The sequence below is a fragment of the Tyto alba genome, unplaced genomic scaffold (assembly GCF_018691265.1).
Source record: "Tyto alba isolate M040663 unplaced genomic scaffold, T.alba_DEE_v4.0 Super-Scaffold_2, whole genome shotgun sequence".
NCBI classification, from domain to species: domain Eukaryota; kingdom Metazoa; phylum Chordata; class Aves; order Strigiformes; family Tytonidae; genus Tyto; species Tyto alba.
In genome coordinates this window covers 50,152,855-50,168,216 of record NW_024881282.1, presented here as the reverse complement: position 1 = coordinate 50,168,216, position 15,362 = coordinate 50,152,855, and the positions used below count along the sequence as shown (strand labels likewise).

General features: G+C 37.2%; 1 protein-coding gene across 1 annotated transcript in view; it reads left to right on the top strand.

Moving 5' to 3' along the window:
* TBC1D15 (TBC1 domain family member 15) overlaps positions 1–15,362 on the top strand; it is a 36,901-nt gene that overhangs the window by 3,418 nt on the left and 18,121 nt on the right. Inside the window, exons 2-5 of the mRNA XM_032999882.2 lie at positions 7,625–7,723; positions 7,967–8,041; positions 8,785–8,923; positions 10,524–10,734. Coding sequence (XP_032855773.2) covers positions 7,625–7,723; positions 7,967–8,041; positions 8,785–8,923; positions 10,524–10,734 — 524 coding nt within the window. The remainder of the gene's footprint in view (positions 1–7,624; positions 7,724–7,966; positions 8,042–8,784; positions 8,924–10,523; positions 10,735–15,362) is intronic.

Genomic DNA, 15,362 nt, shown 5'->3' with positions numbered 1-15,362 from the left:
TAAAATAAGCTTTGCGTCCTTCAGGTAGTTTGCTGGCCTGATATAGCAGATTATTTTAGATGTATATATATTCTGTGGTACAGGCAAGTGTCTTGCTGCACCTCCTACTAGTTAAATTTGGGGGCACAGAGACTTCTATACTATGCATTGTCATTCCATTTTATTAAACACTTGATTTAAAATTTTCATTATAACTTTTTAGCCTTTATAATTTACTATGTACAGAATTGTAAGCCTTTCTGAATATATTGTACTTAATAGGTTTTCTTTGTGAACAGAAGCCTTTGCATGCCTTTGCCTCCTTTGAATTTAGTTAAGGTTTCATTATGCTTGAATGTAAAGCAATTCACTGATAATTCTGAAATTTCTGTATATTCTTTCTGATTCATATTCATTAAGGATTTCTTTTGCAGAAGTGCTTACAATAGAAATAGCATGTTACCACCTCAAGCTTTTATTCTCGGTACCCTGAAGAGACTTATATTTCAGTGATATCCCACTATTGTTGCATAAGTAGCAGAAATACTTTGTGGTTCAAGAAATCTTTGGTGCATCTAAGGCAGAACTTGAAAAACTTACTCTTGTCAATCAGGAAATCCTTCCTGTCATAAAGAATATTTGTGGGATATTCCACCCCTCTCTCCCCCCGCGCCCCGCCCCCCCCCCCTCAGAAATCTGATGTTTGTAAAACTTTTATTCTTTTAAGACTAGCAGGATGTGAAATTTTACTGTTTTAGGAAAAAGGTTGAGTCACAATCTCAGCAAGCAAAATGCATATAAGGTTATCTCTTTATATTTTTATTAAAATTCAAATGCCAGAAGTTGTAGCTTTTCTTCTGTGGAGTGGAAGATCATGTTGGTCAAGTAATGTTATCTTGATGCTTTGCAGAGCACTCAAGTGTGCTGGTATCTGGTCACTGAAAGCAGACTACTGATGTAGTAGGTACTTTGATATGCCCAGTGGCAGTTCAAGCATTGGATGTGTGAATAACCTCTGGGGAAACCACAGCTATTCCAAACAGAGAGATGGAAAATAAAACACCATAATGCAGATTTTTAAATTGAGTTATATTTCTTATAACTTAAAGCACAGCTCTAAACTAAGAAAATTTATTTTGTGGATGTAAGGTTTCTCAGGACAACCTAAATTGAATTTATCAATCTGTAGTTGTTTCCTTACTGTGTTGTGTCTTTTGTTTTGTTTACATTCTGTCAGAATCTGAAGGTAAGATGCAGGCTGTTTTATCTGTTGTTAATGTTTGTAAACAGACCCATTTTTCATTAATATGTAGCCTTGGAGCATTCAGACTTTCTTAGTCACTTTCTTGTGAGCATGCCTGCTTTCTACTTCAGCTGTTGAATACACAGCGAGATCCTTTACCTGATTCTCTAATATGAGGTGAAAATGAAGTAACTGATACTGAAAAGTTGTTAGAATGAGGATTTGCTCAGTACCGTAATTACTTAATGACCCCAGGGCAGTGGCTGATTCACTGTATAAGTGCTGCAAACTGTGTCTGTCACGAGAAGCTGGATGGCATTTTGGCAGAGCAGCGCTGGCTTCAAGCTGTACTCTGGCAGAGGAGGAGTGCGAGTTGGGTAAGAGCACAGGGAGAGAGTATGAAGCGTCTGAGAGATGGGACCACCTAACTAGCTAGGAGAGTTGCAGTGCTTCTCCATTCTCTGAGATGTCCTGTGTTTGGCAGGTTGTTGGTGTGACAGGGGTAAGAGCAAGAATATAAGGTATGAACAGTAAGTGGTGCACGTGACATCAGCTAGTACGGGGGTGCTCAGCACAGGCAGGGTGGGAGATACATGGGTGAGGAGGGCAGGACCACCTTGTTTTGTGGTAGCCCCACATCCTAGCTCTCCACCTCATTGTCTTTGCATGCAGTGATGTCTTTCACTAGCTGATAGCGCAGGATGGTAAATTGCCGTCAAATGGCAAGCATTTATTTCCCAAACTTGGCTTGTGTTCTGGCATGTATTGTAATTGTTGATGTGGTATGTTGAAGGCTGCCTGCTTGTGTATGCCCTAGCAATAAAAAGCTACAAACATTGCCTGTTGACTGCTCATTGTAAGCAGTACAATGAACTGGAGATACAAATTGTCCATGCTGTGTCCTTAGAGTATTAAGATGATACAACTTATTTCTCGGAAAATGTTACTGGGGCAACAGTGGGACTTCTTCAGAAGGTTATTTTCTGCTGGACATGGAATAGAAATACTTGAAGAGTTTTCCAGAACCTTAACTAGCGTATGCCATGACATGTAAGCTGAGCCTACATCCTCCTGCTTCCCACTGTTTTTTATAGTAGGTGGGTGGACAACTACTGCTTTGTGCAGCTTTCTTGAATTTTGTGCTGTGGATCCCTGTTTTTACAGATCCTCTCACGGTGTATGAGATGGAATAACTTCGGTCTCTGTGTGGCACAGAGCTTTAAATGACTGATTAAAAAGAATTGTGAATTTGCCTTTGACATCCATAGCACCTATGGAGAAAAAACAAAATAGGTCAAGGTGGCTTAGCAGTGTTTAGAAACTCTTGCATTAATTTTTATCTTTTTGGAAGGATTCTGAATCAAATAGGTAATGGGTCTAGATTTCATTCTGTGGAACTGGAAAAATAAATGTGGTGTAAGTCATGCTTGCAGACTGCAAGCACAGACTTGCTTGACAAGCTGGAAAGACCTATGAACATAAGCTTCTTGGGTACATAGTATTTCAAATTTGAAATGTTAAGATTATTAAAAAGAAATACTTAAATAATACAAACCTATTTTTTTCCTACTTTCTTCATCACTTCTTTAAGAAAAACAGTTGCCAACTGAGTGCTTTTACAGTGATAAATTTCCTTAGGTAGTCATGCTTATGATTTGAATCATTCAAGGAACTTAAGTATACCATACATGGATAAATCCGGAAATCGTTTTGCATAGAACTAGCTTTAAGCTAATAAGATGTCTGAAAACCTTTGAGTAATTCTGCTACATGTATAGCTACAAGACATAATTAAAATCTGTTTGAAATCAAGTAATTTTCAGAGTTGTTTAGCTTCTGTCACATTACATCTTCATTTGCTTTGATTGAGTTTCTGTGTGCTTTTGACAAACACTTGGGTTCTGTTTTCATTTGTGTTTTTGTTGTGGGACCGGCAGGATCTGGCTTTCATATATGTAATAACATCAAAACCTGAGGAGCATGCATCTCTGTGGACAGTTCCACAGACGTTTGCAAATACGTAAAGAAGAAAACAAAACAACAGTTGCTTAAATCTGTATTTAGGCCTTTCATGGCTGGGCAACTTTTTTGGCCTCAAGCATCTAAGCAAGATACGCTGCTTTTCTTCTCTGGAGTTCTGTTTCCATGAGCAGTGGGTTGACTTTGCAGAGCACAGGACTCTTACTGGGTGGATGGGTGAAAGGGCTGTAATACTGGGGGTGAGCAATACCTTTGGGTTTTGATTAAAATCCTAGGGACATTCCAACTTATCTAGTCACCTATGGTGTACAGTTATGAAATTGTGTTTTTTTCATGATGGTTTTATTGATGTTGTGTAGACTTAGAGGAAGAGCTCTGGCTCTACTCATATGAAAAGAAAATGAAAGATTGAGATTGACTCTATCTACTTCTTACTTTTGAAAAAGAGACCATTGTGAATGTGTTAAATAATGAATAGTACAAATGCAAGGTGAGCCAGTAGTGTGTTTTCCTGTCTTGTACTACAAGAAGCATAACTGACTGACTGAACAGATGATGTTCTTTAAAACAATTCTTCCACACAGTGGATAATGAGGCCTTTGTAGATCACAGATCTCTGTCACTGAAGGCAAAAAGTTATCAAGATTTAAAGGAGATTGGGTCGCTTTCCTGTGCAGGAGGTGTTGACAGATAATACTGATGCAGGTTTTGGTTGGGTTTGGGAGGTCATAGGTACTTTAACTGCTAATTAAGGGGCAGTGGTCTCATTATCCTGCCCTGCTAGTATCTGGTTCCTTCTACTGTCTCCATATGTACCAGGATCTCACTACATAGATTTTGCCTTCGCACCTTACACAAGTCCCTTAGTATTTTAATGATGCTTCTGATCATCCTCCAACATTTGCTGTCTGTTCTCCCACATCTTATTTCAAGGTACTCATTTTACATGTTCTGCGGTAACCTACTGTTTAGGCAAGCAGCAGCGTATGCTGCTGTTGCCTGGTTTTGAAATGTCTGTTTTCCTGGCTGCTTAAGAGGTCTGTGTGTGCTGATTGAGCAGGTATTTGCCAGATTGTTGGACTGTGGAGGCACTGAGCAAATACCTTTGTGGGCTGCATGGTGTGGAGTTGAGATACACAGTGTTATAGCAGTTGTCTACTGATGGATGTTTTTTTTTATTCAAATGTAGCTATGGGCATACTGTTTTTCAATTTGATACTTTCCATAGTGCTTATTACTTGTATGTGTAATTTAATGTTACTTTCCCTCTTTGAATTGACTAATAGCTTGCCAGTGCTGTAATACCAGAAAAGAAAAATCTATCACAAGATACATTTTATTGTAAGGTACTGTAAGAATACTTAGTAGTATTTTGAGTTTTCAGTTTAGTAGGAAGGTTGTGTGAAATACAGTTGCCCAGTGTAGCTAATCATCAGGTGCTACCACTATAAAATAATATTCTCAAAATCAGTTTAATCAAATTAAGTTATTGCGTTACCTTACAAAGTACTGCTGAACAGAGCAGCGCAATGTTTCAGGTAATTCAAAGATGGTAACTTCCAAAATGTTTTGCAGTGTTAAAGCTGTTAAACCACTTCCTAGATAATCTTTTGTAAGATTAATGACGTAGCTTTCTTCAAATTAGTTACATTATTGCATCATCTAGACTTTCATCTACATGTGACTCAATGTTTTTCTTCAATGATGCAAGAAAAATGCACTTTTTAAACTCAGTTATATACTTATGCTCAGTTATATACAGAAATACTGTATAACAGTAGGTGAAAAATATGCAGGATCACACCTGTTATTGAATAAGAACAAATCCCAGCAGCTTGACCTTCTGGCCTCTCAAACTTGGAGAAGTTTTTCTCTTTAGTAACAGTAGGTGGGAAATAAACCACGTGATAAGTCTGCTACTTTACACATACCCTCCAAACTTGTGAGCAAATTCATGCTTCTGTGGTTTTATCGCCTATTTTGGTGGAGCACAGGGCAGGGAGCTGGATCTGTTAGGAAGAGCAATGTAGAATTTTTCCAGTTCCATGAGAGCAGTGCCATTGGGAACACGTTTTCTTTCTCTGTGTGTCATGGTTTAAAACCAGCCAGCAGCCAAACACTACACAGCTGCACACTCACCCTTCCCCCCTGAGGGATGGGGGAGAGAATGGGAGGGGTAGGGGTAAGGTTGAGATAAAATTGATTTAATAATTGAAATAAAATAAAAATGATAATAGAAAATACAAACAAGTAATGCACAGTGTGATTGCTCACCACTTGCTGACCAATGCCCAGCTCATTCCTGGCCAGTGATCCCAGAGAAGAGAGAATCCTGAAACCACAATCCTAGAAGCCAGAGTGAGCTTCCCAATCAACTCTTATCTATATACTGAGCGTAATGTTATATGGTATGGAATATTCCATTGTCCAGTTTGGGTCTGTTGCTTTGGCTGTGATCCCTCCCAGCTTCTTGTGTACCTGTGCACTAGCAAGACATGGGGAGTTGAAAAGTCCTTAATTTCATAGCAACAACTGAAAACATCAGTACATTATCAACATTCTTCTCATATCAAATACCATACTGAATCCAAACCACAGCACTATTCTAGCTACTAAGAAGGGAAAAAACATTATCTCAGCCGAAACGCTAACACTGTGAAAGGACATGTTTGACCTTCTGAGAGATTAATGGCTGGAAAAAAATAAAAACAATGATCAGATTGCATACCTTCTAGACTGAGAACCTATACTTTGTGATACTAACATTATCGGCAGAAGTGTACTTTTACCAGTAAAACTCTGATACAAATAGTTTTTTCTGGAACAGGTGTCCCAAAGATTGATCATTTCGATTTAATACTTCTGACTAGTTGTGGTGATAGATCAGGTCCAAATAGCTAGAAGGTAAAATTTTAGTAAATTCCAGAGTTGCATTGTTTAAACAGGCACTGAATTCAAAAACAGGTTTGGTTGAAATAGAAGGAGAATCTTCTTTGATAGAAAAAAGATGTAATAGAGAAGGGGAAAGAAGGCTTCCAATATTTGAAAGGTTAATATTTGTTGTTGTTAGTAATTGCTGATGTTAATGATTGTTCACGAGGGAGATTATACTAACTGATCTCTAGATTAGTTATCATTTCTTCCAAATGATATTTCTGTGATTAAATGGGGCACTTCATAAATTTCTTGCTTGTGTAAAGTCAAGAGAAATTTAAGAGTAAATATACGGCAGAAAGGATGAGTTAACTGAATCTTACTGCTATTTTTAAGCTTTGTATTCTTGTTTGGCTAGCTAAGCTTACATACCTAACCTTCTAGTTTGCTGACCTGGCTGCAAATGTGATGATTTTAAAAACCTGACAAACGAGTAAGTTGAGAAAAAGAGAGAGGTCTATTTTAATACCAAAGAAATGTAGTATCTGTCTCTGATTAGTTAAGAATTACTAGGTTTTGCCTTTAAAAAATATCTATTTCTTAAGACAGTGTTTGCAGCTTGGTTTGAAAAAATAACATGGTTATAAAAAAATTACTGTTACTGTTTGATGTATTTTACTTCCACAAAATCTAAGTTTGGTATGTTAGGGACTTTTTACTCTTGTTTTAGAGAGTTGTTTAAAACAAACCTGCCTGCATTGTTTATAGAGCTTTTAAGAGTATGTATAGCATGTAGCTTTGAAGACCCTGCTGAATTCTGACAGACAAGAGTTGTCTGTTGTTTTTGTTGTTTGTTTTTTGTTTTTTTTTTTTTTTTTGTTGTTGTTGTTTTTTTTTTTTTTTTTTTTTTTTTTTAAGAGCATGATCAGAATACTGTGAAGCGTTTTATAAATGCTTAAATGCAGAAGTTATGTGGGTAGTGTGTACGCCTACGAGCCTCCTTCATCTGACTGTCACAATCTACCTTTGAAGTAAAACCTTTGTGATTTGCCCTGAATGTAGGATTGGGTCACTAATTAAGGCTGCAATTGTTTATTTCTATGGAATTCATCTTTTGTACACTAGACTGTCCATTTTTAATTTAAATTAAGGTTATGATTTCAACACACTTAAATGGCAGGTGGGGGAAAGACATATTACGTAAGAAGGACTTTTAATGTTTTAAAAGCTGTGTAGTGTTTCCATATGAACCCTTGCCTGCTGATTTAAAAAATACTAGGCATTGAATACATTTTTTTTGTGATTTACTGGTGAAGTGATAAGTCAGTATGTTGCTTAGAGAGTGAGTTTATCAAGTTCCACTTTCTATTGTTTCTTGATTTAAATAAGTGAAAGACTGAGATCTTGGGGGTGAGGAGGAAGGAAAGCCCTTAACAGGGTGGAGGTGTTCACACCTACATAAATTGAAGAGTCAAAATGTTAAGGAGTACCACAGGAGAGAGAAACAATTTTAAGCTTTTTTTAATTTCATTACTCGTTTTGTTATAGATTGTATATGAACAAGAAGGAGTTTTCATTCATTCATCCTGCGGCAAAAATGATGACCAGGACAGCTTAATATCAGGAGTACTACGTGTCATAGAAAAGGTATTTGCATAATACAGTTATGGAAACTTCATGTATTTGTTGAAGCACGTTATGTGCTTGGCAATCTTAAATGTCTTTTTAAGTATAGGATTTTGTAAATGAGCAAACATCACATGATGTTTGACGTTGTCTGTATCATTTATATTTATATAAAAGTTGTACCCTAATCATACCATGAGCAAATAGTGAGATATGTACTTTGTTGTGTAGTACTGAATTTTTTAATGATTGATTGTATTGTAGGAGAATGAAGTAATAGTAGACTGGAGACCGCTGGATGATACTTTGGATACTTCTAATATCCTTTGTGCTGGAAAGGTATGTTTGTTAGGTATCAGTGTTCTTCATTCTGTTTCTCCAGAGATTTTATGTTGTGTTAACTTATGCATAGGTGATCTCATAACTGGATGCAAAAATCTATTTATGTGATCATGATTGGTAGCTATATGTAGGAATCGTACTTGTGGACTGCAGCCCATTTCAGGTTATTGGGATACACATGTAGGTGACTGTATTTAGTTTTTACTTGGTTCATATATGAATTAGAAGGGAACTATCTGTATGAACAGTAAAGACCGAATGAGTATAAGTGTATCATGGTCACCAGTCCCCCTGCATCTACTGTGTTGTAGTCTGGTGATTCACTCTTCATAATTGAACTCAAAACAGAGAGATACTGTTCTAAGGCAAAATAAAAATAGAATTCTGTGGGGGTTCCAAGATGCAGTGATATGTGCTATTTAAGCAGTATTAAGAGGATGTGACTAAAGAAGAAAGATTTAAGTTTTCCATTTAAATAAAAAGTTTGTTATGTTGGTAGAGTCTGCTAGAGAGGCTAGGATATTTTAGTATCATGTTAAATTTATAAAGTAAAACCTCTTAGTATTAGTCATAAGTCCAAATTTCCTGTGTTGAACTGTATCATGTTTCTTAGGATTTTAATACTACAGGTTCTTTTAATCTGTGAAAGTGAAGGTGCTTATTCTTCTTGTTGAATCTGAGAAACTAGCTCAATTTTCATGTCTTGTGTCTTTTGATAGTCACTCTTTTTTCTTCCTCAGGATTCCAGTTCTGTTGTGGAGTGGACTCAAACTCCTAAAGAAAAATGTTCCCGGGGAGCAGACCGTCCAAGTAGTTACGAAGCAGAATGGGACATGGTCACCACAGTCTCTTTTAAAAAGAAGCCTCATTCAAATGGAGGTACTTAAAATCCCGCATGCTTTGTTTTGTTTTTACTTTATGGTAACTTGCAACTGAAGAATTGCCTCTTATAGACAATAAAATGGATTTTATTAGGAATCGAAAAGCTGGGAGTCATTCGTGGTAAGAGGTGAATCTCTGAAAAAATTCAGAATGGAATAGCTGCCGTCTGCCTTGAAGCAATTTTTTTCTCTAAATGACTAGAGAATTGTATTGAAAATAAATGGTAAATCGAACTTCTTGCTGTGATGATGATTAGATCATGTCATGGTTTTATCTGCATTGCGCTCTTGCATTCTTTCAAACAAATGTTGTGTTAGAAAGGAAAATGAAAAAATAAGTGGGTTACTAAAATGCCTTTTCATACTGCGACAGCAGGGGGAGATGGAATGTACAGTTATGTGGTAGATGGGTCTTTTTTATATGGTCTTTGACAAAATAATTTTACAGCTACATCATTTTTGTAATAGTGTCTCAGTAGAGATGTTGCAAAAAGAAAAAAGTGGGGGAGAAAGGACAATGATTCTCAAGTAATATTTTTTTTTTTTCCCCTCTGATTTTCCAGTAGTATTTTTCTTTATAATACTAGTTTTCCCTGTGTTATTTCTCAGCCTATGACTGGGGACCATTGTGCTTGTTTCACTATATCTCTGATGGTTTTAAATGTTATGTATGAGTACAGGGTTTGGATTTAAGATTATAAACGTTTTAAGGTAAAGCACAGTCCTTGCTCCTAGAATACTGTGTTTGAGAGGAGCTTGTAGTGCTAGCATGATAGAAAGCAAAAACCAGCATCTCTGTTAGGCGTAGGGTGGTTTATTATGTCGCTGGTTTGTATTGATTTTTCATCTTCAGGCGTCAGAGTATATCTTTATCCAAAGGGAGTGTCAGTGAGCACTACTGACCTGGATTGCGCTCTTTGCCACTTTTTGTTTCCAGTTGCTGTAATTTGATGGAGGCTGGCCAGGGGGCATGCCAGGCATGCTGGCAATTTTGTGTCCTCTGGTAAAGTAAAATATAGTCCCTTCTCTTTGAATGCATAGAGTCTTGGGTAGAGTGTATACATGCTTGCACAGTATGGGAGAGGGGTGGATGGGGAGACTTTCTATTTCTTCTCCCTTACCTTGGTAGCAGTCTTATAACATGTGGCTAATACTGTGTGCAATATAAAGTATAAGGTATTGTAGTGTATGTCATGTTTAGTTTGATGAAGTAGTACTACACGGTGGTGGTGCTGGTGGGATTCAGCTTGCTGCTGGAATTTGATACAGCAGCTATACATTTAAAATGTATCTGGATCACGTGTAAAAGCAATCCAAATATAGCTTGATCACTTTTATAAACTGTAGGCAGAGATTTAGAGGACCAGTCTGATGGACTTGCTCATTTTAGAAATCTGTGGAAGATGAGGAGGCACAAAGAGAAATTGAGATTAACAGTTACAGTAGTTACAGTACACATTTTCAGAACCAGTGCTGGGGTTTGTCTTTTGGGGTTTGTGTGGTTTTTTTTTTTTTTTTAGGAACAGTGACAGATACGATGCATTTGTAATTGCTAACACTGAAAGTCAAACTGAAACTGTGGTAATTTTGTTTTTAAGATGCTACAACTCATGCAAATGGAGAAAGCAAGTGGTCGTTCCTGTTCAGTTTGACAGATCTGAAATCAATCAAACAAAACAAAGAAGGCATGGGATGGTCTTATGTGGTGTTCTGTCTGAAGGATGATGTGAAGCTTCCAGCTCTTCACTTTCATCATGGAGATAGCAAACTATTGATAAAATGCCTTGAAAAGCATGTTGTGCTGAATGAGTAAGTATCAGACAATTCTTAGTTCTTATTTAGAATACGAATTATTGATTTACTTTTTAAATTCTGTAATGCATTTCAGATTAATGCTTCCTGATATATTTTCTATTTCCTTTTTTTTATTGGTAGAATCAATTTTCAAGGTGAATGAAACTGTAATTTCACATATGTATTTGGATGTAGGCTGAAGTTTTAAAATTGTTTGGATCAATTTATGAAACAGTTTAGAATTGATTGAAGTGTTATTATCTCTGTAATGCCTCAGTGGCTCCCTCTCGTGGTTACAGAAGCTTCTTGTGAACCCTGAGTGTAGAATCAAATCCTTCTTCATGAACCACTTCTATTAAATGGGATAGTTTGTGTTAAAATTTGAGATTTTCTACTTTGTGTGAAATATCTATGAGTACTGACATCAGTGTGTGAGGTAACTTACAGTACTGTCAACTAAATCAATTTGTATATAAATGTTTTCCCCCATAATTCTTTTCCCCTGTGATTTCTTGCTGTGGGGAATGTTTCACACTTCATCTTCAAATCAACTTTCTGAATGTAAACATAGACAGACCCTATCATGCCATTAAATACATGGGGTTTGTTTTGTATTTATATTGTGTTATCTCCAACTTTTCCACTTGGATAAAAGCCTTTTTGATCAGCACAGCATAAATGCAGAATAAAATAAAATGTTGTGCTCATACCATGTAGGCATAAGTATAATTTAAGAAGGCAACAGCATAAGTAGGAGTAAGTAGAGCATGAAGAAGCTATGAGGTGTAACAGGTATTCTGTTTTCAAAAACGTTTTGTTATCATTACTTACAATATAATATTGTGATGGCAGATTTGAAGGTAGATAGTGAAATGGAGGTGGGAGTCCGTGTAGAGGGCTCTTCTCACATTGGTAGCATCAATGAGGTCAGAGTTGCCTTTGACAAGTATGGACGGCTGTTGCTGAGTAATACTATCAGGCTGGAGAGCAAGCCAATAGGTCATAAGGGTTGTACATTCATTGAGCTGATTTGTGAAAGGCTTTGACAGTGTCAAGATGTGGTGCTGGAGTCGGTGGTAATCAGAAGTTGTCACCTGCCTGGAGAAGGTAGCATGGTCAGTGTGATCATTTGGTGAAATGGTATTGGCTATAGCATTGTATGAGAGCTTTTTAAGGGGAAAATTCAAGATAACCAAAGGAGAGTCTATTACGGGCACAAGATGAAGGTAGGTAAGAATATTCTCTCTACATCTGTGGATTAGGAAATCCTGGATCACAGCTTCATCTTAAATTCTGAGTTTTTTTCTCTAGGTGCCCTTTGAGTTCTTCCTCAAACCTCCTTTCATTTAATTTCTTCACTACTTCTGCAGGTGCAGGGTACTGTTGTCCTGTCATCCCCTCACTTCCCTTCCCCCCCCACCAAGGAAATTTTTCCTTTTTGAGCATACTGTTCTGTGTTTTCTTATTTGTGGGCATCTTCTGACTAGTTGCTGGTAGGTTAGGGGAGGTTTTTGAGGCAATCTATGTAGCAAACACTGGAAATAGACCTGTGTTGTATGGTGAGTTGCTGACAGCTTTACAGCCCATCTATGTCATCTGTTGCCTGTGTACTGCAGCAATGTATTTTAAATTTTCTAACCAATTCCCATAATACGTATTTAATGAACAGGACCTTTAAGTAGGCCTAGTGAGGACATTTGACAGAGTAGCAAACTCGTTTGCATTGACTCAATTAAAATTTTCTTGTGATGAATTGTCAACCAGAAACTAAGATTTTTAGATTAATATTTTCCCTTTTGCCTTCTTTCCAGTTAGTCTGCTTGAGGCTTTAACAAAAGCAATTTAAAATTAGTGAGTTCATGCTGCTGTTTTTTTTTTAATTGCCACTATTTAAAGAATTTATTATTTAAAAAAAAAAAAAAGTCTGTGCAATAAGCAACATAAAGTTGATAACTACAATGCAATACTGCAACTACAGATCTATAGTTATACTTGGGTTAATTTTGGTGGAGTTCCATGTGTTAAATGGTGAGGCACCTGGACTAAGCTTATTTTATTTTTCATATTTTTTGCTCAAAGGCATGAAATATTTACAAGAAGATACTGCTTTGCTATATATTTTATCTTTTCATATTCAGGAAGTTTTTTGTGCCTTTTGAATTCATGGTTGAAAGTTTTTTAAAAAAACAGGAATCTAAACTAACATGCTGGAACACCTTAGACCATTTTATGAAGTTGGACACCTAAGCTCCTGTAAGTCAGACATCTAAGCTCTGTCCAGCATTTGGTTGTCTGTTTGTTACTGCACATAATGCTAGACAGTTTGTGTTACTAACAGGCATTATTTCCAGTTCTATTGAGTCATGTGCTGCAAATAGTTCTACTTCACATGGCTATGTAAAATTAATGCTTATTGGCCAGTCAATACATGGAAAAGAAATAGGTAGTGATTTTAGTTCCTGTTTCAAACATTGTCTCTTTCAGATAGTCATGCAGTGAGTGAGTGGACACTTAACACTCTTATTTGACCCAGTGGATTCTTAGTTCTTGTTATTTGTAGCCTCTTGCCAGGTGATGTGGACATTCCTCTTGGGACAGTGCAAAACAGTAGCTGTCAGGTGGGGGAAGAAACTCTCTACGAAGAGAGGCAGTCATGTCCTCATGTGCCTGTTTTTAAAAGAAGGCAGTGGTGTAGAGTTCGTGCAGTCTGACCCAGCAGCTGTGCACTGGGGCATCCAGGAATGCTAACAGATGGAGTTCCCTGCTAAGGTAAGACAGGGAAACGTGGGGTGATGCTCAAGCATTCAGGATGTGCTGAGCTACATAGTATTGCCACCTCAAACAGTTCTAAGCGTTGATGAATGCAACAGCAGGTACTTGGGGAAATTTAAAACAACAAACTGAAGCAGCTATGGAAATGAAATTTGAATGAGTTAAGCATCGACCTGAGCAGGAGCTTCCAGTTTCAGTTTTCTTACTTAAATTCATCTCTTCCAGTTAAGGTCTGCTTCTGGCACCAAATTATTTTCTGTGGTATAGTCATGAATTATGATGATTTTTTTTTTTTAAGGAAAGATAAAAGAACAGATATGCCACAAGTTGTGGAAGATTTCAGTCTCTGTATGTTTCTGTTGTTTCTTAATGGTTATTTATGCTTTAGTACATGATGTATCTAAGTTCACAACCTCGATGTGTTTACTCAGCTTTCTGCATGCCACAAGGAAGTACTGGGCAGCATAATTACTTGTTATCCCATACTAGTTTATAATGCATGGGATATTGATGTTAACCCAGAAAGTTTAACTTTTCTCTAAAATATCTGTCGTAGGTGTTTTTTTCCTCTGTTCCTATTGCCTCAAGTGTTTTTTGCCCTTCTCTAACACCATTCCTTGTAAAATGTCACTTCATTGTTGAAATCAGTGTATGTGAAGTGGCTAAACTCAAACAAGGGATTTGTAATTTGTTGCTTTAAAGTTTATGTGCTTCCTAGTTTGGTGTCACCAGACTAATATTGAGAAAACACCATGTGTATAGATGACGCTTTCTAATTTGCAGGATTATGAGTTAAGTGTTTAATAAAGTGTTTAGCTCACAAATTTGTTTTAAACATTACTTAAGTAGCTGTTGATACCCAACTGTCTGTCCTGAGAGCATGTTTAATTAAAATGGAGATATGGTACAAAGTTTTTGTTCATTCAGTTAAGGAAAACGTAATACATGACTCAACCTTTGCCCCTGTGCTGGTTTTTAGCAAAAGCCAGTTGAGCTTCGTTAACCGTTGCTGCCTCAGAACTATGACTGTGGTATCTGGCTGTCTCAAAATGAGATCTCTTGTTGCATTTCATATCCGTCAGTGTTAGGAGTTCTGTCCTGTTGGAATGGGAGAGAGATAAGGCTTATTAAAGTTCTTATCTTTGACTTTAATAACATGGTAGATGATGAAGGTACTAATAAAAATAAAAGTAATTTTTCTTTCAAAGACTAGAGATAGTGGATTTAAACTTTAGGAGAGAGCAATAGAGAGGTATTTTATAAATGTGTGTGATGGATTAGAGTCAGATGGCAAAATGCTTGGCTCTCCTCTGCCAAGCTACCAACTCTGAGGCTTGAATGTCAGCCCCCCTTCTGAGCTGTTCTCTCTTCTGTTTCATATTGAGCTGTAAATTGGTGATTCAGGAGCTGGTTTCATGAATTGATGGGGTATCTGTGCTGGAGGAGGGGAGAAGATGGGATGTTGAGGGGTGGGGGGTGATGGAGTGACAGTAAAAGAGCAGATCAAATACTAGGAGCAGCACAGTTCCACTCTCTTCGTTATTGTTTTCATCTGCCTGTGCAAGCCTGTCAGACAAGCAAATGTTGTATTGAAGAACAAGAGTGTACAAATACAGCGAGTTAGGCCAAATCGGGTTTGCATTCATTTAGCTTTTGGAGTCTACACAGAAATGCATTTGCAGGGCTTTACTGAGGTGGTTCTGTTTCACAGTACAATGGCTGTGGTGTTTTTTAAGCTCCTGTCAGTATGAATCTTAGAATTATTCTGGCAGTAGCTGTTGTAATACTGGTTAAATTTTGTGATGTGCTTTCATACATAGAAAAGTAGTTTGTATTCCTTTATGTAATATTTTACAGGGTGTCTTAATGGA